The sequence below is a fragment of the Megascapheus bottae genome, chromosome 17 (genome assembly GCF_031878675.1).
Source record: "Megascapheus bottae isolate mThoBot1 chromosome 17, mThoBot2.hap1, whole genome shotgun sequence".
NCBI classification, from domain to species: Eukaryota; Metazoa; Chordata; class Mammalia; order Rodentia; family Geomyidae; genus Megascapheus; species Megascapheus bottae.
The window spans coordinates 45,677,252-45,692,963 of record NC_143525.1 but is presented as its reverse complement, the minus strand read 5'-3'; the positions used below and the strand labels follow the sequence as shown (position 1 = coordinate 45,692,963).

At 45.0% G+C, this 15,712-nt stretch overlaps 1 protein-coding gene across 1 annotated transcript in view; it reads left to right on the top strand.

Annotated features, from left to right (window-relative positions):
- Window positions 1-12,455, top strand: part of Heatr6 (HEAT repeat containing 6) — a 32,080-nt gene extending 19,625 nt beyond the window's left edge. Inside the window, exons 12-20 of the mRNA XM_090351229.1 lie at window positions 1,827-2,182; window positions 2,998-3,120; window positions 3,604-3,690; window positions 5,682-5,816; window positions 6,800-6,922; window positions 7,627-7,751; window positions 9,535-9,631; window positions 10,877-11,081; window positions 11,332-12,455. Of these exons, the coding sequence (XP_090207355.1) occupies window positions 1,827-2,182; window positions 2,998-3,120; window positions 3,604-3,690; window positions 5,682-5,816; window positions 6,800-6,922; window positions 7,627-7,751; window positions 9,535-9,631; window positions 10,877-11,081; window positions 11,332-11,903 (1,823 nt within the window). The 3' untranslated portion in view covers window positions 11,904-12,455. The remainder of the gene's footprint in view (window positions 1-1,826; window positions 2,183-2,997; window positions 3,121-3,603; window positions 3,691-5,681; window positions 5,817-6,799; window positions 6,923-7,626; window positions 7,752-9,534; window positions 9,632-10,876; window positions 11,082-11,331) is intronic.
- Window positions 12,456-15,712: the final 3,257 nt, after the last annotated feature.

Genomic DNA, 15,712 nt, shown 5'->3' with positions numbered 1-15,712 from the left:
AGGGGGGTCAGTTGTGGGGCTTGCCCAGGCCCAGGCACTGTCCCTGAGCTTTTCAGCTCAAGACTACCGCCCTACCCCTTGAGCCACAGCACCACTTCTGGTTTTCTAGTACTTAATTGGCGATAAGAATCCCACGGAATTTAGTGCCCGGGCTGGCTTTGAACTGCGATTCTCAGATTTTAGCCTCCTGAGTAGCTAGGATTATAGGCATGAAATACCACAGCCAGCTTCAAGTATCTTGATTTTTTTTTTCTTGTTAAAATGCTCAAACCTTATAATACTTAGGAATAAATCTAAAATGAAGTATGCAGTTGTATATGAAAACTGTACAATTTGATGAAGGAAGTTAAAGAACTAAGTAAAATGAAGAGCTAGTCCATGTTTATGGAGAGAAGAACTCAGTAATAGCAAGATGTCAGTTCTTTCCAACTTTGTCTATAGATTTAGTGCAATCCCAGCAAGTTAGTTTGTGGATATCAATAAACTAAAGCTTATTTGAAAAGACAAAGACTTAGCCAGTACAACAGTAAGGATTTTTTTCAGGAAAAGTATGTGTTTGTTTTATGCTACTAAGTCCTGGGATTACAGGCAAATGCTACCACATCTGGCTAAATTTAGTTTTTATGTCATGTTAGTCTTTTTTTGTGTTTTTTTTTCTTTTTCATAATACTGAATTTTGGACGACTCTCCAAGACAATTTTCTTTCTTTCTTTTTTTTTGTTTTGATTGATTTCACAAATTTTTTAAATTTATTAACCTTGATTTTTTCATCATATTTCACATGATGTATTTAACAAACAAGTATTCAAGAAGGGAATCTTTGTATATAATCACTGGCACTTATATTTTAGAACATAATTAAAATTATGCTGAGGGTTTGTATGTCATAGATATATATTAATCTATGTAATAACACATTATGTCTATAGAGTCATAGGTTTTTATGTCTATGTAGTTGTGTTTATTTTTCCAATACCATGTCCATAGCATTGGGTACGTGAATAATGAGTCCTCTCTCTTGTACTGTTTGGATCTAATAGCCACATATTAAGGATACCATGCGCCTTTTGTTCCTTTGGTCTTGACTTGTCTCACTCAACATGATTTGCTCTAGATTCATCCACTGCGAATGCCATTATTTTACCTTGTCTTTTGGCTATGTAGAATTCCATTGTATGTGTGTGTGTATATACACACACACACACACACAGAGATATATACATATATATATATCACGTTTTTTGTATCCATTCATCTGCAGTAGGGCATCTGGATTGTTTCCATCACCTGGCTATTGTGAATAATGCAGAGATGAACATAGCTGAGCAGGTGTCCTTATCATATTCTGGGTTATGGTGTTCAGGATAGATGCCCACGAGTGGTATGGCCGGATCGTAGGGAAGGTCAAGACAGTTTTCCTACAGATACCTAATGTTCTCAATTTGCGGATTATTTCTTGATAATATCCCATTAGGTCTGGAAGTTTAATCAAACAATCATCTAACAATTCTTTTTTTTTTTTTTTTTTTTTTTTGTGGGTTCTGGGGCTTAAACTCAGCCTGGGCACTGTCCCTGAGCTCTTCAGCTCAAGGCTACCCCCTACCCTTGAGCCAAGCCCCACTTCCCATTTTCTAGAGGTTAATTGGAGATAAGAATCTCAGGTCCTTTTGTGCTGGGGCTGGCTTTGAACTGTGATCCTCAAATCTCAGCATTCCGAATAGCTAGGATTATAGGCGTGAGCCACCATGCCAGGCTCATCTAACAGTTCTTAATTGCCTGCATGGATGATTGTGATCCACAATCTACAGCTCTATTTCCTTTCACAGATGTTAACGTTCGTGTGTCAAGTCTCACCCTCTTGGGAGCTATAGTGTCCACTCACGCACCTTTACCTGAAGTCCAGCTACTTCTACAACAGCCCTGTTCTTCTGGCCTCAGCAATAGCAGTTCATCAACACCTCACCTTGGCCTTCCTGACTGGTGGAAGAAAGTCCCCACAGGGCCCTCTCAAGAAGAAGCATCTGTCAGCTCACCTAAAGGATCTTCAGAACCCTGTTGGCTCATCCGACTTTGCATCTCCATTGTTGTACTGCCCAAGGAGGATTCCTGTGCCGGGGGCAACGCCGGCTCTGCAGCAGGAAACACGTATGAGCCATCCCCCATGCGACTGGAGGCCCTACAGGTAAGGAGGTGCCATGTCCTGCTCTCTGAAAGGAAGTAGCCATTTCTTCTTCAGCTCTGTAAAAGTAGCATAAAACCAAGACATGTACCAGCTGTATCAGTAGGCGGTGTAATTTCAAGTGTAGATGGTATGTTTTTGTTGTTTTGCTTGGAGGGATGTCCATAGTTGTAAAAGGTCAGATTCATTCCTTCTTGTCACTTTTTTTGTAATCTATTGTAGTCATTCTAGGTATGTTTACTAAGGTACAACAGTAGTTCTAGAAAATTGTATGGCTGTTTTTTATTTCTGTTTAGTGTTTGTCTATAAATTCCCTTTGGTCTTACATCTGTTTAGTGAAGTAAAACAAGTGTTCCTTCAAAGGAAGAAAACAATCCTATATTAAATAAATATATATATATGTATATATTACATATATATATTTACTTTTTTTTATACTTAAATGTGGTCTCAGACCTAGGTTCAATCCTGGTAGCTGCTACTAAATACCTAGATAAAGTTAAACATATCTTTTTAACATTTTTAGCCTTGCCTTCCGTTCTGAATTCTATTACCTATCTCAAAGAATTGTTCTGAGACTTATGTGAGATAATATTAATAAAAAAAATCAGAAACTATATGTGTCATAAATTTATGACACAGTTAACTGCTGTTATTTTAGCATAGGATAAAGATGATGGTCATTTTCTTTTTTTCATTTTGTTCAGCGTCAGATTTCAGGCTCTTTTTGAAGAGTGACTGGTTTTTGAAATATTGAAGCAGTTTTCTAGATAGCTTTGCATTCTGCTGGTGGAGTTAATTCCCTGCTGTCTTTGCAGCTGTTGGCACACCTGGCGAGGGGCTACTTCTCAATGGCACAGCTGTACTTGATGGAGCTCGGCGAGGTGATCTGTAAGTGCATGGGGGAAGGAGACCCGTCCATTCAGCTTCATGGGGCCAAGGTAATTTCACTTCAAGCCACATGCATTTTTTTCTTAGAAAAGGAAACCTCTATTTTCAGTTCTTACATATAAACCAAAAGAATTGATTTTGTGCTAACAGCACTTTGACTCCTTGAAAGACTTTTTGGGTTTTGTGAGAAAAGACAGAAAGTCAGCGATTACTTTCCTTTTTTTTTTTTTCTTTTTCTTTTTTTGCCAATCCTGGGCTTGAGCTCAGGGCCTGAGCACTGTCCTTGGACTTTCTCAAGGCTAGAGCTCTACCACTTGAGCCTCAGCACCACTTCTGGCTTTTTTCTATGTATGTGGTACCGAGGAATCGAACCCGGGCCTCCGTGCATGCTAGGCAAGCACTCTACCTCTAGGCCAAACTCCCGGCCCTACTTTCCTTCTTGATTTGAGGTGATCCCCAAATTGAAGTGAAGTTGTTTTTAGCTGCATAGCTTGAATGCTCTGTTTTAATGGTTCCTTCTTTTTCTTTGGCAGCTTCTGGAAGAACTGGGTACAGGCTTAATACAGCAGTATAAGCCAGACTCTCCCACAGCCCCCGAGCAGAGGGTACCAGTCCACCTGGTATGGAAACATCAATCCGTAGTGCTCTTTTTAATTCATGCATTTTTGAGACTCAGTGGTAAAGTGCATGGTATAGTTTGATATCAAAAACTTCAAGATGCATCTCAGCCTAGCATAAATGAAGCCCTGGGCTCAGTCTCCATCAAAACCATGAAACTAACACTTGCAATTCAGTGTGTAGTAGGATAATTTCTAGTCATGTAGTAAGACAATATATAATAAGAAAACAATAATAGTAAAATCAGTATTTGTTTTGCATAAAACCTAGTTTGGTTACTTATCCTGTTCACAAGGCAAACTGGAATGGTTGAGCATGCCAGGGAGGGGTTTAATCAGAGGCGTAGGATAAGGTTTGGAGAGCATCATGGAATCAGCATGGTTCTGGGCAGAGTTTCTTTACTATAACCCAGGATAGTAATCCTTAAATCACAGAGCTGCTGAGAAATATAAAGGTGTTGGCATATAGTGGGTACTTTATGAATGGTAATTCCCTTAACCCTTCAACTCTCGATACCCACAATTCCTGTGAAAGCCCTCTGATCTCTGTTTCACACCATCGTGCCTGCTGTCCCCACATTGTGCCAGTTTTTTGGATTAGGGATGCAACACTACCAGAAATGCCCAAAGCAAAATCAACTCAGTGTTGATAATGTTTCTTCTTCTCTGCTCATCCTACCTGCTCTCTTCCCTTCACAATTCTATCATCCTTGCAGTGAATTCGAAGTCTAACCTTGGTGCCTTCCTGCCACCAAAGTTTCTATGTGACCACACAGGGAAGTGAGTTGAGTTTTGCTATCAGATAGAAGTTGGTTGGAGACTATACTTCCCTGGTTGCTAGATAAATGATTGTGATGGGCACACCTCTTCACTTCTTACACCCTCATATTATTCACCTGTACAGAAGGCAGGCTTCGTGTATTAATTATCTATTACCCAGTAATAGTTATCCCTAAACACATATATCTAGCAAGTTAACACTGGCTGCTGGCAAAGGGTCACTCAGACAGAGTGTCTTATTGACATGGCAGCCAGCTCTCCTCCCCTTCTCCCCATGTAAGTCATCTGAGAGAAGGAACAAGGCAGAAGCTACCGTGTCTCATGACCTAGCCCAGGGGTTTCATAGTTTTTGCCCTAGTGCTGTATTGGTTACCCAGGCTGGCCTGGTCCAGTGTGGGTGGGGATAACACAGAGGCATAAGTATTAGTAGGTGAGAATAATTGGGCCAGCCCCAGAGGCTAGCCACCATGCCGGTCCACGCTTTTCTGGACTGGGATAGGGAGCTCCAGACTGGTTTCCAAGAGCTGAGGTGGGGGAGGATGGAAGCAGTGCACAAATACATGGTGAAACCCAGGTCCACGTCCATGGAACAGAAACTGGAGACGCACTGCCACAGACTGCAAATGAATGTGACATCTCAAGGGTTGACAGAGCCTTAGGAAGGAAACTGTTCAGCCACCTGCCAGTGTTGCTTTGAAGTAAAATAACTTTTCAGAGCTCTGGCAAAAGATGCTGCAGGGTTAGTGTCCACTCTGTACCAATGCTTTATGCTTTATACACGGCATAACATTGTGTTGTCCCACAGACCCTGCAGTGGGTTTTTGAAGAGGGAATGAAGTTTTAAGGGTTAGCCACTCATCCAAGGTTGCAGACAGAAAGAGGAAGCTTTCATGCTTGAAGCGAAGACACTGCTGTAGAATTATCTTAGTCATGCTGAGATTCAAATAAGTTGATGCTCTGTAAATACTTTTGCCAGGCACATGATGCACTTCAGAAACACACGTGTACTATTATTGCCGTCGTTGTTGTCTTCTTCATTATTGTCACTATTGCTGCTGGGCTTAATAAAATGCAGACTATTAGACTGGGTCCCTGTGGGAAGGGCACTGTGGGAAAGAGTTTACTTAAAAAGCTGCTATTGGAAGGAAATATGTCGCCTCCCTAAGGCCCGATGCATGTCTATGTACTCAGTTGTAACTGTGTTTTCGTTCCAGGTGGTGACGTTCTGGACCATGATGCTGAATGGCCCTTTGCCCCGAGCCCTGCAGAGCTCAGAGCACCCGACTCTCCAGGCAAGCGCCTGTGACGCCCTGTCTTCCATCCTGCCAGAGGCCTTCAGCAGTCTGCCGGTAACAGCCGTTTCCTTGCTTTCCAGCCATGCCCTGAGTCACAGTGCTCAAGTTTGAGTCTTTTTGGAACCATTTTCCACATTGTCTCTGAGGAAAAAAAGCTTCTGCTTGGGTTTGGGGGAGGAGCAGATGAGAAAGTATGAAAACTATTTTTGTGTGTGCTTCAGAAAGGAGTTGGCACTCATGGGCAAGCATCAGGCAGAGCCACTTTAGCCAGATACCCAGAGATCAAAAGACTACTTTCTACCTCTTTGATCACCTAAGTGTCTCTAAAATCTAGTGTTATCTTAAAAATGGAAGTCATAAGTAATAACGTACATTGTGTGGGGGGGGGACAACTTGGTATCTATCTTTGTCTGAGCTTCTACATAATAAAAATACCATAGTCTGGATGATTTCTAAGTAGGAATTATTTCGGGGGAAGCATGTTAGGGAGTGAGCCCAGAGCTTTACACAGAGGCACGTGTTCTTGATTTTGAGCGTACAGGCATGTAGCACCAAATCCAGCCCCAGCATTTATTTCTAACCGTTCAAGAGACTGAGAAGTTCCCACAGATTTGTTATCTGCTCTGTGTGGTTCTCTTCTTCCCAGTTAGTGCCTTCCAGTGCTCTTGGCATCTAGGGTCTCATTTGTAAGGACATGCAGTCACCCTGGGAAGATTTGAACTTGGATTTGGGGATGACATATGCATTACTTGGTAGCAGTGTTGTAACTGCTCCTCTATAGTCTGCAGCGGTGTTGACATCTACACCTGTATGTGTGTATGTAACTCTTACAGAAGAGGCCGCTTCCATGAGCTAGAAGGATGACCTAATTCATGTAGTCGATGGGTTCAGCGTGGAGATAGGCTGCACGCACTCTGCAGCGCGGGGACTCAGCTATCTTTTACCTGGGCAGCCTGCAGACCACAGCCATGTTGCTGTTCAGCTTGAATGTGGACCTCAACACCGCCACTTTTCCTTTTGTCCATCTTCTCATACAGAATGACAGACAGATTCTGTGCATCACCGTATTACTCGGCCTGAACGACAGCAAGAATCGTTTAGTGAAAGCTGCCACCTCCCGTGCCCTCGGCGTCTATGTGCTTTTCCCCTGTCTCAGACAGGTGAGAGCCAGCCTGCTTTGTCCTGTGCCCCTTTATAGCCCAAGTCACCAATCTTTTGCGGTTTTAGAGCTCCTGTGTGGATAGTAAAGGAAATTGACGTGCTTGGTAATTTGGTTTCTTAATTACTATTTAAATATAGTAATACCTGTCATTTATTTATCTTTAATTATTGAGCATACTGCGGGTCACTTGATGGCTAGTACATTTTAAAATTACTGAATGATTGAATGAGAATGGAATGGGACATTGCCATTACTGTTACAGTTTGGATGAAATGGAATAGTAATTGTGTAGCAAGCTAATACAGAGGATGACTAAGAAGGAAGTGGAGGTCTCCCTTGCTGCCACGGGTGGCGTTTCACTGAAGAGGATGTTTGGGGAAATGTCGTCAGTGTCAGAACGTTGTTTCCTGGAGGTGAGAACCAACCTCCGCAGAGTTCAGAGAGGACAGTCCCAGGTTCTGAGAGGCCCCAAGAGGGAAAGCCCACCACACCCTACCCATCACGGCTCATACCAAAGTCCTGGGAGCTTCCATCAGACTACAGTGAGGGGCCAGAGTGCAGTGTACAAGACAAGTAATTGGTTGAGCGAGTGAATTTTATTTTCCAAATTAAAGTTTATAATCAAAAATGGTTTCTAATAGGAGCAGGCTAAAGGCAGTAGTGTGAACTCCTAAAGTGATACAGCGTTGGTTTGTCTTGCAGGACACTATGTTTGTTGCAGACACAGCAAATGCCATCTTGATGTCACTTCAAGACAAGTCTCTGAATGTTCGTGCCAAGGCAGCCTGGTCCCTGGGCAACTTGACAGATACTTTGATTGTCAACATGTAGGTGACTCGGCTTTTTCCCCTTGGTGACTTTTTCTTTTTCGTCTTTTTTCTTTGAGACGGGGTCTTACTATATAGCCCAGGCAGGCCTTAGACTTGTGATCCTCCTGCGCCAGCCTCCTGAGTGCTGAGACCTCAGGCATTTATCGTCAGGCCCAGCTACTCTGAGTGACTTCTGAGGGGGAATCCCAAGAGAATGTCTTTCATCCATACTACAAAATAATTAGCAGGGGTCCTGCTCATATTTATAGTCAGCCTTCCTGCTCTGATTTTGTATTAACAGCTTGTTCTTAATATGTATCAGAAATAGACTATGATATATACTAAGTATTACATGGAAGTATAACTAATACATGTATATTACAGAAAATAAAAAAGTAGAAATCCAAGGCTAAGAGTATGGCTGAACTGTGGTCCTGAGTTCAAACTCAAAATACCAAACACACACACACACACAACAGAAACCCAATCCTTAGTAACGGTTGCCATACTTTAAAAACAGAGTGTTTGTATTTTATAAGTAATATATTCAACAGGTTAAAAAAATTCAAACAGGCCAGGTGCCAGTGGCTCATGCCTAAAATCCTAGCTACTCAGGAGGCTGAGATTTGAGGACTGCAGTTTGAGGTCAGCCTGGGCGGAAAGTTTCTGTGAGACTCTTAGCGCTAATTCACCACTCAAAAACTGGACCTGGTGCTGTGGCTCAAAATGGTAGGGCACTAGCCTTGAGCAAAAGAGCTCAGGGATGACGCCCAGGCCCTGAGTTCAAGCCCCGCAATTGACCAAAAAAAAATCTAACAGTATAAAATGGTATTCAGTTTAAAACGTACCTCCTATCCTGCCACCCCCAGAAGGAATTGTGTTCTTCATACCAAGTCCCTTAACTCTAAGTAAGACATCTATAAGCATTCTCTGGTGCTTTTTTAGTTTTTGTTTTTTCTCCTCCCGAGGCTTGAACTCAGGGCCTGGGTACTGAACTTGGACACTATTTACTCAAGGCTAGCACTCTATCACTTGAGCTATAGCACCACTTCTAGCATTTTCTATGTATGTGGTACTGAGGAATCGAACCCAGGACTTTGTGCATGCTAGGCAAACACTCTACCACTAGACTACACTCTCTGCCCTCTGGTGATTTCTTTTCTTTTCTTTTTTTCTTTTTTTGTCGGTCATGGGACTTGAACTCTGGGCCTGGGCACTGTCCCTGAGCTCTTCAGCTCAAGGCTACCACCCAACCCTTTGAGCCACATTGCCACTTCCAGTTTTCTGGTTTCATGCCGGGGCTGGCTTTGAAACATGTTCCTCAGATCTCAACTTCCTGAGTAGCTAGGATTACAGGTGTGAGCCACTGGTCCCTGGCCCCCTCTGGTGACTTAGTAAGCCCTGTGCAGTCACTGCTGTATGGTGCATCTTTAGCTATTTCCTGGAAACGTAGGCCTCACTTCTGGATGCAGTGACTGCATTTGTGCATAAGATTTCTGCTCTGAGACCATCCCGTGAGATTCATTCCTAGATACGAAACTTCTGGGTCATAGTAGTAAACGCCTATAATTCCAGCACTCAGGAGACTGAGGCAGGTGGATCATGAGTGTAAAGCCAGCCTGGAGTATGTAGCAAGACTCTGTCTCAAAACAAAACATACTATGAGTTCTTGCTGGGTTTTGAACAGATTTGTCAAGCTGTTCTTCTGAAGTTTTTAGTTATACCTAGTGAATTTATTTATATGCGTATATTTTAAGTAGAGTCTTCTTGTAACCTGTTTTGTGTGCTTTGGGTGGAACAGGGAAACACAAGACCCAAGTTTCCAGGAAGAGTTCTCTGGGCTCCTGCTCTTAAAAATGTTGCGGTCAGCGATAGATGCCTCCAAGGACAAAGACAAGGTAGACTCCTACCAAAACCTAGTAGTGTTCATTATAACCTGGGATGCTGGAAGCCCCCACCGCGTGCTCATGAGTCTCCAGCTGGCCTGTGCTCAACGTGTGTGGACTATGGCACAGTGTCTTGTTTTATTGAATTTGCTTTAATACTCATCTACTAGTCCACCCCCCCAAAAAAAATAAAAATAAAATTCAAGCTCCTTTTAGGTGAAAATAAAGAAAGATAGATAGGGACCCTGGCTTTGAATGTCCCTTATTTCACGATAGATAAGTCTGAGCTTTATGCCAGGAGACCATGGATTCAAGGCCTGGCTTGCCCATTAGTGGCTGGGCGCCCTGACTACATTGCCTCGCTTCTCTCTGAGAAGCAACAAGAAGTCCTTGTGAATGTGTTACTTGGAGAAGCTTTATGGTAAAGCACCTACGACAGGACCTCCTCAAACCAAGAGCTTAATTTACTCCAGTGCTTCTGAAAACCTGGTAGTCAGCTGGAAAGAATTCTGAGCGGAGACTCTGGGAGTTGGTATAAAAACAAACCCAGAACGCCTGCCTAGGTGAGTCTGGTACATTGCAGCAGCTAAGAGCGCTGTGCAGTAGAGCCCGCCGGGCTGCCATTAGGAGCCTGGCTCCTTCGACTCACTGTGCGATAGTCCCGCTGCGTCAGGGGTCCTCACGTCTCATTTCTAAAACCTCTGGGATGATGCAGACTGGCATTAAAAATCTAGGGGACTGGGCCGGGAGTTTGGCCTAGTGGTTAAAGTGCTTGCCTGGCATGCATGAAGACCCGGGTTCGATTCCTCGGTACCACATACATAGAAAAAAGCCGGAAGTGGTGCTGAGGCTCAAGTGGTAGAGCTCTAGCCTTGAGAAAGTCCAAGGACAGTGCTCAGGCCCTGAGCTCAAGCCCAGGACTGGCAAAAAAAAAAAAATAGAAAAAAAAAATCTAGGGGACTATGTAAGGCCGCCCCTTTCTCAGGGCTCAGGAGATTAACAGACATGGCCTTTCAGGTGTGTACACCTTTCCAGGATGGAGTAACTCTCTTGCTTAGGCTCTCTTGAGTTTTTGTGTCTGTCCTGGGGTTTGAACTCAGGGTGTAGGCCCTGTGCTTGAGCTTTTCTGCTCAAGGCTAATGCTCTACCACTTTGACACAGAGCTCTACTGGGATCTTGTGAGTTTTGAAAGCAGAAGTGAGACTTTCTGAAACATCTCTGGCAAAACAAGTTTCTAAAGCTTTTTACATCTTCTAGGTAAAAAGCAATGCAGTCCGGGCCCTTGGAAATTTGCTTCATTTTCTGCAACCCTCTCATATAGAAAAACCAAGATTTGCCGAAATCATCGAGGAATCTATCCAGGCCCTGATTTCTACCGTTCTGACGGAGGCTGCCATGAAAGTGCGGTGGAATGCTTGTTATGCGATGGGAAACGTATTCAAAAACCCGGCTCTTCCACTCGGTAAGAATGCCCCCCTCCTCTGGCGGGGCACCTCGGGGGGAGGCACAGCCCATCTACCCAGGTGTTAAGGACATGGATCGCAATGTCCTTGGTCGCAGTTTTGCAGAGGATCCTGGGTCAGCGCACTGCTCTGATCAGGTGGGAGGGAGCACGTCTTGACACTATGGCGCACGCCCCCTCCACCTCTCTCTCTCGTGCCCCCCTTCTTGCTAAGCTCTCACCGGTTTCAGTGACTGTGGATTCTTTCTAGGAACAGCCGCCTGGACCTCCCAGGCCTACCATGCCTTGACATCGGTGGTGACATCATGCAAGAACTTCAAGGTGCGCATCCGATCCGCCACGGCCCTTTCCATCCCGAGCCAGAGGGAGCGGTACGGCTCTGTGGAGCAGTACGCCCGGATCTGGAAAGCCTTGCTCACCGCCTTACACAAGAGCGAAGACACCATGGACTTCCTGGAATTCAAGTACTGCGCCAGCCTGCGGACCCAGATCTGCCAGGCACTGATTCACCTCCTGAGCCTGGCTGGCACCTCAGATCTGCCCTGCCTCAGAGAAACCCTGGAGCTGAATGGGGATATGCTCCGGCCCTACATCCTGCAGTTTTTGAAGTCAGGAGCCAAGGGAGAGGACGCCAGGGCAGCCCACGGTCCTCAGGAAAGAGACCAAATGGTCAGAGCAGCCCTGAAGCACCTAAGCAGTGTGCACGCACTGACTGGGGACACAGCCAAAGGGGCCATCGTAGGCTTCCTTGAAGACATCCTGAGTGTTTACTGTGCTTCCTCTGGGTCACATGAGACACACTTGGAGTCATCGAGCCGGTGACTGTTCCACCCCACTTTCCACACGTCAGGTTCGGGGACAGGAGGTCCAGGCTGGATCTTGTGCTGGGGGGTTAATCTTAGGGCAGGAGCAGCCCATCACCCCGCTTAGAAGGCATTAGCCACTGTTTGAGTTCTCCACAAAGGGCTTGGCCACTGTGGAGCGTGGGTCCACGACACAGGCCACAGTCGAGCTTGCTGGAACCCCCGCCCTGGGCAGGCAGGAGTCCGGATATACTGTGCCGAGCCAACCGGAGGTCTCAGCAAAAAAGAATGTGGAAAGACTTAGGAATTAGAATGTCGTAGATGTGTCTCCAGGAATTGGCTTTTTTCTAATCAGCTGGTGAAAACCATTTCTACCATGTCCTCTTTTCACCAAGCGGCCTCCATAGTTTGTGAGCCTGGCCCACCACCCCCGTCCACGCTGCTCAGACCTCTGGCTGCCCGTTCCTCGCAGCAGGGCGTGCAGATCTCAGCACAGGACTCCCACACCAGTCAAGCATGTTGTCACCGTGCAATTCATGCCCTGGTTACAAAGAGAGGTTTTTAAGTCACATTTTGGTAATGTCAAAAGTACTTTCTTGCTGCATACTTCTTTACATATAATTTTTTTTTTTTGTCTCTTGACTGCCACCAATTTGTTGGAATTGATCTCTATCAGAAATTCAGAGATCTATTACAGGATTCCACACTTGCATTTGACATGGGATGAATAAGAATCGGGATACAGAAGATAACTGTTCTTTAGTCTCCAGTATTTAAGGGCACGTGTGATTGAAGCACAGAGCCACAGCTTCTCCAGTCTTCATTTCCCAATTTCCAAAACGTTAGGACAAGTAAAAACACTCACCTAGAACTCTCAAGAAGCTTGATTTTATTTTGGAAATAACTCCGATGTAGATTCTTAGTTACTCAAGAGGCTGAGATCTGAGAATCGAGGTTCAAGCTAGCCTCGGCCCATGAATCTATGAGACTTGTATCCAAGTAACCAGAAAGCAAAAAGCCAGAAGTAGTGTATGGCTCAAGTGGTAGAGCCTCAGCCTTGAGTGAAAAGCTGATTCTGAATTCAGGCCTCTGGCCTCTGTACTGGTTAACACACACACACACACACACACTCTCTCTCTCTCTCTCTCTCTCTCTCTCTCTCTCTCTCTCTCTCTCTCTCTCTCTCTCTCTCTCTCTCTCTCTCTCTCTTCTCTGTTCTAGCACTTGAGCCATAGCTCTCCTATTGGTGATTAAATGGAAAGAAGATGAAAAGAAGAGTCTCACAGACTTTGCTTCCCTAGCTGGCTTCAAACTGACTCAACTCTCAGCCTCCTGAGTAGCTAGGATTATCATGAGCCTCTGGTGCCAAGCTCACTTTTTCATTCTTTTTAAAAGTGCAGGAAGCAGCAGGTCTTGGGTACCCAGAGTACAGGAAAATTATAGCAGTGTTGTGGGATGGCCAGCAGATGGAGACAGAGGACACAAAATCATTTAGACATTGAGCTTTAACATTGCTTCTGACTGGTGTAACACTGTTTCATTAGGAACAATAGCTCAAACCTGACTGCAGTTAAAACCACTTGGAGAGACTTTCAGCTACTCATGGATCCCCACTGATGCTGTTTAGTGGATAGGGTCTTGCCGCTGGGAATATTAAAAGTTGCATAAGTGATTTCACTTTGAGGCTTCCCAACAGTAGTCACAAAGCTGGAGATGGCAGAATTGCTTTGGGGACCCAGGCTGTTGTCTTCCCTCCTGTGAGAGTCAGAATGTGTTGTGAAATGGTGAAATCCTTGAAATGTACGGCATGTGAGTTACATCCTTTCCATAAAGTGGAAATAGGAAGCTTCGAACATAATCTTCAGAATTACGGCCTGAGTGTCAAAAAAAGGGCGGGGGGGGAGAAACTTCATAAATCAGACAAGGGGATAAGATGGTATTGCTTAATCACTTCATTTATTCATTCAGAAAATAGGATTTTTTGAGCACTAGGGAGCAGGAGAATGCCAGTGAAAAGACAAATAGAGAAAGAGGCAGAGGAGGAAGATGGGGGGAGGAAGGAGAGGAGGAGGAGGAGGCAAAGGAGGAGGAGTTGGAAGGTCCAGTAAATGAATTAGAGAGGAAGGGCTTCGTAGCACCTGGACGGCAGACAGAACGTGTTGGACACAGCCCATGGCTTTACATGAGGTAGGTGCTCAGGGAAGGCCTACCTGGGGAGGTGACCTTTGAGCAGAGGCTTGAAGAGGTGAGGGTGAACTTGGGGGTGGCCAGGGGGAGAGCATTCCAGGCAGAGGGCTATAGAGAGTGCATGGGGACACTGCAGGAATAGCAGTTAAGCTATTCTGTGCACTGTGGGACTGTTAGCCTCACCCCTGACCTCTGTGCAGGAGAGGTCAGGAAGAACTTCCACCCTTGCTGTGACAACAAAATATCCTTGGAAGCCAGGCATCAGTGGTTCATACCTATAATCCTGGCTGCTTAAGAGGCCAGGATCTGAGGATCCCAGTTCAAAGCCAGTTGCGGGCAGGAAAGTCCTTGAGACTCTTATTTCCAGTTAGCTGCCAGCAAACCAGAAGTGGAGCTGTGGCTTAAAGTGAGAATTCCAGGCTTGAACTAAAAAGCTCAGGGACAGCACCCAAGCCTGAGTTCACCCCCCCCACACACACACACACACATCCCTGGACAAAAGTCCCTTTCCTCCGAGTGAGGGGAAGGGTGTAAAACACGCACAGTTGAGAACCAGTGACATGTCTTATGCACAGACACACAGGGACTCCAAGCTCCATTATCCTCATACTCTGAGACCTTCGGGATGAGTGTCACAGAAAAGAGGAGCAATAGTCACAGGGTTTATTCCATCTCACTTAATTCTTGGAGTCAAGATTATGCTCCAGAAAGATGCAGCTGAGTTATGTGAGCTTTCTGACACACCTCGCATGGAAAGAAATCTGTGCTCAAGACCACAATAAAGGGCAGGGAAGAGAGCAGGGGGTGGGGGGAGTTGGAAGAAAGGAAAACAGGATCCTGACATGCTCCTTCATAGCTGGTGGGGATACATTTATAAAACTCTAAACATTCTGAGTGCCAAGTGGCTCAATACCTGGAATCCTGGCTATCCGCTGAAATCTGAGGTTAGCCTCAGATTATGGTTTGAAGCTAGCTTGGTAGGAAAGCCCATTATCTCCAATTAACTACCATAAAGCCAGAAGTGGAGCTGTGGCTCAAGTGGTAGAACATAGCCTTGAGCAAAAAACAAACCAAACCTCAGGGACAGCACCCAGACCCTGAGTTCAAACCCCAGGACCAGTGTGTTCTGTCTCTCTGTCTCTGTCTATCTGTCTGTCTGTCTGTCTGTCTCTCTCTCTCTCTCTCTCTCTCTCTCTCTCTCTCTCTCTCTCTCTCTCTCTCTCTCTCACTGGACTTGGCTCATGTGGTAGAGCGCTCTATCTTGGGGTTGGGGTTAAAGCTAACTCTTTGCTTGACACTTAGTCAAGCTTTGAGAAGAAATCACCAATGAGATGGCTGTTACTTCTTTAAATCCACAAACTGGAACCTCAAAGATCTCTCTAATGCAGCCAGGAGATCACATTGGATCCCATTCAATCCCAACTGGATCCTGACTGGATCCTGACTAGCTTTTAGGGTCCAAAAAGTGCTGTATTCCTGGAAAATTCTCTCTGTGTGTCTATGCCTGTGTCTATACTCGTGCTGTTGCTTGAACTCAGAGCCTGGGTGCTGTCCCTTAGCTCTTTTGCTCAAGGTTGACCTTCTACCACTTGAACCAAACCTCCGTTTCCAGCTTTTTGCTAATTCATTGGAAATAGGGAT